The sequence below is a fragment of the Schistocerca cancellata genome, chromosome 1 (assembly GCF_023864275.1).
Source record: "Schistocerca cancellata isolate TAMUIC-IGC-003103 chromosome 1, iqSchCanc2.1, whole genome shotgun sequence".
In the NCBI taxonomy this organism is placed as follows: Eukaryota; Metazoa; Arthropoda; class Insecta; order Orthoptera; family Acrididae; genus Schistocerca; species Schistocerca cancellata.
The window spans coordinates 141,153,946-141,162,636 of NC_064626.1; the positions used below are offsets into that span (position 1 = coordinate 141,153,946).

Here is an 8,691-nt window from a genome sequence, read left to right on the forward strand (position 1 = left end):
GTATTTTCGGGCAACAACAAAGTTATATTATGTGGCAGGTGTCATTAGAGTACAGTTAATAAAGTCATTTCTTGAAATAATGGATAAACTTGGCACTCATCTTTTCGTGTTTGCCACGCTGGTCTCGTTGTGAACTCATGGCTCAATCGTCCACAAGCTAGGTAGTGATGATTCCAAACTCGGATGCAAAGAGGCCTAGGTGTTATTCTGCGATATTCAAAAGTATCATAGATGTGTTTCATAAACCATTCTTGAAGATTAAACTTTTGCAAGTTAGGACAATGGTGATGTAAAAAAGTAATCAGTACTTTGAATTTAAGTTACACTTCTTTTGTATCACTTTTGTTGCAATATCACGTAACTCGTTCCAAAACATCACTTCACAATATAAAACATACTTGAAAATATCTTCCTCACTGTTAAAGCCCACATTTCATAAACTGACTACAATTTGCGTCTTTCTAACATGACGACCAAAGCTTGACTCTCTAATAACCGCTTACGCGCCCAAAACTCAGAGTTACAAGTACGTCAATGATCATAGTGACAAAAGAAAGAATACACATAAGAATAATATCATTGCAATATATACATATCGACTTATCGAAGTACCTCTACATTAATGAAATCAAATCTGAATGTTGTCACAGAAATATGTTAACTATTTTACAGAAACACAGTAGAATATTGCTGGTAGTGAGAGGTTCAGGTGAGATGCCGTAATGGTTACGTAATTCAAGTACTATTACAGTGTAACCAAATGAAAACAGTTGACACATTTCGTTGTACCTTCGGTATCGTTGAATCATTTCTGTTGATTACACTCTGTCATTGCCTGTCTTTCCAATATTTGCTTCTTGCTGAGTCGCAATTGAGTCGCAATAAATAGCTTTTACTTAAATTTTTCGGCAAAGTTTATGGATAGGCGTATACTGAATTGCGAACGTTGTGTCTGATTCAAAATACTGAGAAGTTCATTGGCTTGGGAATGGAAGAAATCATATGGCCCGATAAAAAGTGATCGTAGAGATAAATTCAGTGCTATATACAGCATTTTCAAAGATGGTTCACGTTCTAAAAGTAAAGAAATTCAAAGAAAATTGAAGAATGTTGGCAAGAAAATACTAAAAACAAATGAATCTGCATTCTTAAAAACAAGTAATTAAACTACTCATCAATTTATTTAAAAAACTTGCTTATATGCTTTCTTTTCACGTTGGCTTAGCTTTTATTAAAAGAGAATTGTTGGTGATTGGTGCAAACCAGTCCGAAGACAGAGGTAGAGCTTCAGCAAATTTAAATTAAACAGTGATTCATTTGAGGTGTGATCAGACCCCAATTGAAAAAAGAATTCAGTTAGATTTGTGCATTGATATCTGCATCCTTTCAGACTTATATTCAAATCTCAGAAGCTACATAATCTAGGACGCTGTGGTTTAGCTTTGCTCTCCTTGGATTTGGGTACCACAGTTATCAAAAATTCTATGTTCATATGCTTGTCAACCTTTGAAAACAAAACAAATATTTTCAAATTTGGTAATTAGTGGTGTTTATAGTGAAATTGTGTGTCGTAGCTCTCATCGTACGATGATTAAACCAGAACGTATCCAAGAGACGCCAGAACAAATGAAACAGGCGCTATAGAACTACATCAGTTTTGATCAGTAGTGAAACAGTGCAAAGTGATAGTTGTAGTGGTAAGAAGACTGTAGTCACTCCTCCCAGTGTATGAAAAAGAAAATCACAGCATCAATGTGTAGGAGATATATCACCTATTCATGAAGTCAGTGGTGTAAATATCCTTATTTGAATATCTTAATACCATTGTTGAAAGAGACTGTAGCACGCATGTTATAGGGTGGGTATTTAGTGCTGTTAGAAGATGTGACTGCTAGGAATGGACTAGTTAGTAAACTGTAAATTATAGCACAAACTGTGCTATTGACAGGTCACTTCTAACTTCTATCAAATTATCAAATAATGAACTATAAGAAGTCAATGTGAGGATATTAGACACATCAAAAAATGTTTTGCATCACCTCGGTTCCGATAGGTCCGGAACCTGTACAGAAAATTGGAATAGAGATCAACATTAACATCATTTCCGCCTTTTTTATTGCTCATGAAAAAACACATTGCATGTTGTAGCACCATACAGCGAGACCTTCAGAGGCCGTGGTCCAGATTGCTGTACACACCGGTACCTCTAATACCCAGTAGCACGTCCTCTTACACTGATGCATGCCTGTATTCGCCGTGGCATACTATCCACAACTCCATCAAGGCCCACAACTCCATCAAGGCATTGTTGGTCCAGATTGTCTCACTCCTCAACGGCGATTCGGTGTAGATCCCTCAGAGTGGTTGATGCGTCGCTTTGTCCATAAACAGCCCCTTTGCATTCTATCCCAGGCATGTTCGATGGGGTTCGTATCTGGAGAACATTCTCGCCACTCTAGTCGAGCAATGTCATTATCCTGAAGGAAGCCATTCACAAGATGTGCACGATGGGGACGCGACTTGTGGTCCATGAAGACGAATGCCTCGCCAATATGCTGCCGATAGGGTTACACTATCCGTCGGAGGATGGCATTCACGTATCGTACAGCCGTTATGGCGCCTTCCATGACCACCAGCGGCGTACGTCGACTCCACATAATGCCACCCCAAAAACAGTAGGGGACTTCCACCTTGCTGCACTCGGTGGACAGTGTGTCTAGCCGGCTAGAGTGGCCGAGCGGTTCTAGGCGCTACAGTCTGGAACCGCGCGATCGCTACGGCCGCAGGTTCGAATCCTGCCGCGCGCATGGATGTGTGTGATGTCCTTAGGTTCGTTAGGTTTAAATAGTTCTAAGTTCTACGGGACTGATGACCTCAGAAGTTAAGTCAGAAGTTAGTGCTCAGAGCCATTTTTTTGACAGTGTGTCTAAGGCGTTCAGCCTAACCGGGTTGCCTCCAAACACGTGTCCGACGATTGTCTGGTTATATGCGAACACTCATTGGTGAACAGAACGTGATGCCAATTCTGAGCGATCCATTCGCCATGTTGTTCGGCCCATCTGTACCGCGCTGCGTGGTGTCGTGGTTGCACAGATGAACCTCGCCATGGACATCGGGAGTGAAGTTGCGCATCATGCAGCCTATTGCGCACAGTTTGAGTCGTAACATGACGTCCTGTGGATGCACGAAAAGCATTATTGAACATGGCGGCGTTGCTGTCATGGTTCTTCCGAGCCGTAGTATGTAGGTACCGGTCGTCCACTGCAGCAGTAGCCCTTGGGCGGCCTGAGCGAGGAGGCATATCATCGACAGTTCCTGTCTCTCTGTATCTCCTCCACGTCCGAACAACATCGCTTTGGTTCACTCCGAGACGCCTGGAGACTTCCCTTGTTGAGAGCCGTTCCTGGCACAAAGTAACAATGCGTACGCGATCGAACAGCGTTATTGACCGTCTAGGCATGGTTGAACTACAGACAACACGAGCCGTGTACCTCCTTCCTAATGGAATGACTGGAACTGATCGGCTGTCGGACCCCATCCGTCTAATAGGTACTTTTCATGCATTGTTGTTTACATCTGTGGACGGATTTGGTGACATCTCTGAACAGTCAAAGGGACTGTGTCTGTGATACAATATACACAGTCAACGTCAATCTTCAGGAGTTCTGGGAACGGGGGTGATGGAAAACATTTTTGATGTGTATATATGGACTTTGGTATATTGGGAAAGGGAGTAGTAGTAGTAGACCACTCGGTGCTGTCATGAATCTACCAAACACACCTACACAATGTGAGAAGTACGCTTAAATTATTAGTAAATGCGTGGACTCTTGCAACAAATCTATGAGAACTACACTTGTAGATACAGTAAATGAGAATGGCGGTGTAACGGACATTAGTGTTGTATTTGATGGATCATGGCAGAAAAGAAGGCCACACATTCAAAAATCGATTTGCTACTGCAACAAGGGTTGATACAGGTAGGATTCGTGGTTTGATGTTCTCACTAAATACACTACTGGTCATTAAAATTGCTACACCACGAAGATGACATGCTACAGACGCGAAATTTAACCGACAGGAAGAAGATGCTGTGATATGCAAATGATTAGCTTTTCTGAGCATTCACACAAGGTTGGCGCCGTTGGCGACACCTACAACGTGCCGACATGAGGAAACTTTACAACCGATTTCTCTTACACAAACAGCAGTTGACCGGCGTTGCCTGGTGAACGTTGTTGTGATGCAGTGTAAGGAGGAGAAATGCGTACCATCACGTTTTCGACTTTGATAAAGGTCGGACTATAGCCTATGGCGATTGCGGTTTATCGTACCGCGACATTGCTGCTCGCGTTGGTCGAGATCCAATGACTGTTAGCAGATATGGAATCCGTGAGTTCAGGAGGGTAATACGGAACGCCGTACTGGATCCCAACGGCCTCGTATCACTATCAGTCGAGATAACAGGCATCTTATCCGCATGGCTGTAACGGATCGTGCAGCCACGTCTCGATCGCTGAGTCAACAGATGGGGACGTTTGCAAGACAACAACCATCTGCACGAACAGTTCGACGACGTTTACAGCAGCATGGACTATCCGCTCGGAGACCATGGCTGTGGTTACCCTTGACGCTCCATCACAGATACGAGCGCCTGCGATTGTGTACTCGACGACGAACCTGGTGCACGAATGGCAAAACGTCGTTTATTCGGATGAATCCAGCTTCTGTTTACAGCATCATGATGGTCGCATCCGTGTTTGGCGACATCGCAGTGAACGCACATTGGTAGCGTGTATACGTCATCGCCATACCGGCATATCACCCGGCGTGGTGGTGTGGTGTGCCATTGGTTACACGCCTCGGTCACCTCTTGTTCGCATTGACGGCACTTTGAACAGTGGCCGTTACATTTCAGATGTGTTACGACCCGTGGATCTACCCTTCATTCGATCCCTGCGAAACCCTACATTTCAGCAGGATAATGGACGACCGCATGCATGTTGCAGGTCCTGTACGGACCCTTCTGGATACAGAAAATATTCGACTGCTGCCCTGGCCAGCACATACTCCAGACCTCTCACCAATTGAAAACGTCTGGTCAATGGTGGCCGAGCAACTGGCTCGTCACAATACGCCAGTCACTACTCCTGATGAACTGTAGTATTGTGCTGAAGCTGAATGGGCAGCTGTACCTGTACATGGCGTCCAAGCTCTGACTCAATGCCCAGGCGTATCAAGGCCGTTATTACCGCCAGAGGTGGTTGTTCTGGGTACTGATTTCTCAGGATCTATGCATCCAAATTGCGTGAAAATGTAATCACTTGTCAGTTCTAGTACAGGGTTATTACAAATGATTGAAGCGATTTCACAGCTCTACAATAACTTTATTATTTGAGATATTTTCACAATGCTTTGCACACACATACAAAAACTCAAAAAGTTTTTTTAGGCATTCACAAATGTTCGATATGTGCCCCTTTAGTGATTCGGCAGACATCAAGCCGATAATCAAGTTCTTCCCACACTCGGCGCAGCATGTCCCCATCAATGAGTTCAAAAGCATCGTTGATGCGAGCTCGCAGTTCTGGCACGTTTCTTGGTAGAGGAGGTTTAAACACTGAATCTTTCACATAACGCCACAGAAAGAAATCGCATGGGGTTAAGTCGGGAGAGCGTGGAGGGCATGACATGAATTGCTGATCATGATCTCCACCACGACCGATCCATCTGTTTTCCAATCTCCTGTTTAAGAAATGCCGAACATCATGATGGAAGTGCGGTGGAGCACCATCCTGTTGAAAGATGAAGTCGGCGCTGTCGGTCTCCAGTCGACTTCCGCGGGCTACGCGTGAAACTTACCCGCACGTGTTCAACCGTTTCTTCGCTCACTGCAGGCCGACCCGTTGATTTCCCCTTACAGAGGCATCCAGAAACTTTAAACTGCGCATACCATCGCCGAATGGAGTTAGCAGTTGGTGGATCTTTGTTGAACTTCGTCCTGAAGTGTTGTTGCACTGTTATGACTGACTGATGTGAGTGCATTTCAAGGACGACATACGCTTTCTCGGCTCCTGTCGTCATTTTGTCTCACTGCGCTCTCGTGCGCTCTGGCGGCAGAAACCTGAAGTGCGGCTTCAGCCGAACAAAACTTTATGAGTTTTTCTACGTATCTGTAGTGTGTCGTGACCATATGTCAATGAATGGAGCTACAGTGAATTTATGAAATGGCTTCAATCATTTGTAATAGCCCTGTATAATATATTTGTCTAATGAATACCCGTTTCTCATCTGCTTTTCTTCTTGGTGTAGCAATTTTAGTACCCAGTAGTGTATCTACATATTTTTTTATGATTTTTCATTCCCTTTAACTTCACAGATTGAGGTCCACTAAAAACATTATTCTTTGCCTCGCAGTGCTTTATTTTTAATTGTAATATTGCTGTCGCTGATTTACATTGAGGCAACATGCTGCCATCTGCCGGTTGTTGAGGATGCCATCATTGCTTACGTTAGAAGTTACTATTTTTGCCAACACGAGGCGCCACAATGCTGATCCTTCGGTATTGATTGGCTGAAACGAATACATATGCCCGGAAAAAAAATCCCGCTTGGGGAAGCACAACTTGTTAGTACAAGGAAATATAAAAGAGATGTATGAAATAAATGTGAGCGAACCACGCTGCTCCCTGACGACGCTGAACGCCGATCTCGCCCGCAGGTGGTGGTGGCGCTGGCGGCGGACGCGGCGCCCGACGGCGGCTGGCCGGACGAACTGCGGCCGGCGTTCGGCGTCTACACGTGCTGGTTCGGCCACCGGCACGCGCTGCTCGTCTTCTTCGCGCTGCCGCTGGCCGTCGTCATGGTGTGCAACGTGGCCTTCTTCGTGTCGAGCGCGCGCATCATCTTCGCGACCACCTCGACGACGCGGTTCACGTCGTCGGGCGGCGGCGCGCGCCGCGACTTCCGGCTGTACGTGCGCCTGGCCATCGTGATGGGCCTCACGTGGAGCGTCGGCCTGCTGGCCGGCTACCTCGACCAGGAGGGCCTGTGGTACGCCTTCGTGGCCCTCAACACGCTGCAGGGGCTCTTCATCTTCCTCGCCTTCACCTGCACCGAGAAGGTGGCGCGCGCCATCGTCGACGCCGCCTGCAGCCGCCGCCGCAAGGTGTCGCCCGTGTGCGCGGGCGGCGCCAGCAGCAGCAGCCTCGGCGGCGGCGGGGGCGGCTGCGGCGGGGGCGGAGGGCGCGCCGGTCTGGCGGCCGCCTCGCTGTCGTGGAGCGGCAGCGGCGACAGCAGCGACGCCACGCGCAACACGCACGTCGCCACGCCCACGCACAGCTCCGACAACTCGGACACGCTCTACTAGTCGCCACCTGAACGCCTTCGACCGTAGGGCCGGGAGCAGCAGGAACGGCACCCGCTTTCCGCTCTGCCGCCATCAAACGGCGCGGCGGAGGCGGAACACGCACGCGTTGCTGCTCGGTCCCAGCCACAGAATTCGCAGAGGTCGATATCACGTTCGACGTCAGAGGCAAAATCACAGCGGTCACTTTGTGTATTCTGCACGAGTGTTATTCACAGTCTTGATCGCAACAGCAACTTCTACCGTAACTACTGAGTGAGTTCGCACAACCCTAAAACACTGGCACTTTTCGGAAGGACAGTACTTCAAATGCCGATTTAGGTTTTCCATTATCTCCCTTGATCACTTAAGGCGTAGGCCTGTTCCGTACCTGTGATACGCCGTAGCCAAGTTCCATTCTCACTTTCCTCCAATCCGAATTTATGATCCATTTTCAGGGTGACCGAAATAAAACTGGCCGAGAAAATATTTCATACACCTTAAAATAGGCAACTGAACTTACATTGTCTGTCCTGCGAGTGGCTGATGTAAGTAGGGTTGCCTGTCTTAAGGTGCACAAAATATTTTTCCGGATCAGTTTCATTTTGCGTGACCTCTATAACAGGGGAGGACAACTGGCGGTTTCAGTCCAGCCCACGGAAGAAATTCGAGGGGTAGAGAGCGAGACGCGAGCCCGGGAAGAAGTTTCGGGTATTTCCGCCGACGTTCAACTCGCCTCGGATTTCCACGTGAGGAGGCAGATTTGAACTATTATTTGAAAAAAAAATGCTTGCTAATAGTATTCGTAGATATTAAGACACTAAATTTCATACCCTCGAATTACCTGCCTGCGGCCAACATCCGTAGAATTACCCGTAGTTGCTTGTCGACTAGGATTGCCTATCTCATTGCCGTATTTTGTTTTTCAATTATTTCTAGTATTAAATTACTAAATAATTATTGTCCATCGTGGACTTAATAGGACACTGCAACTTTTGAAACTGAAAGTAATTAACAGTGAATTAGCTACAAACATTTGCTTTTGTAGGCATTTATTTTTCCATTATGACATTTCAAGCTGCCTGGCGTCCCATCTTCAGATACTTACATTTATTTACGTGGCATGGAAATTGATTCTTTACTAACGGCGCAGCAGAATTTTGCAACGGAAATTTTTAAGACAGCTGATGTAAAACGTCGTTAAGTACGGAAACAATGTTCACGACGCGCAAATAAACGTAAACATCTGAAGGTCGGGTAGACATAAAAGAATGTACTTTGTTGGCGTGGCATGTCGGGAAAGGGGTCCCACTCAAATCTGTATGTCACCCCATAAACATTAACGT

General features: G+C 46.2%; 1 protein-coding gene across 1 annotated transcript in view; it reads left to right on the forward strand.

The window, feature by feature from the left end:
* The window catches only part of LOC126106589 (uncharacterized), a 486,316-nt gene extending 478,947 nt beyond the window's left edge, over window positions 1–7,369 (forward strand). Inside the window, exons 9-10 of the mRNA XM_049913291.1 lie at window positions 6,722–7,179; window positions 7,288–7,369. Of these exons, the coding sequence (XP_049769248.1) occupies window positions 6,722–7,179; window positions 7,288–7,369 (540 nt within the window). The remainder of the gene's footprint in view (window positions 1–6,721; window positions 7,180–7,287) is intronic.
* The last annotated feature ends 1,322 nt before the right edge of the window (window positions 7,370–8,691 follow it).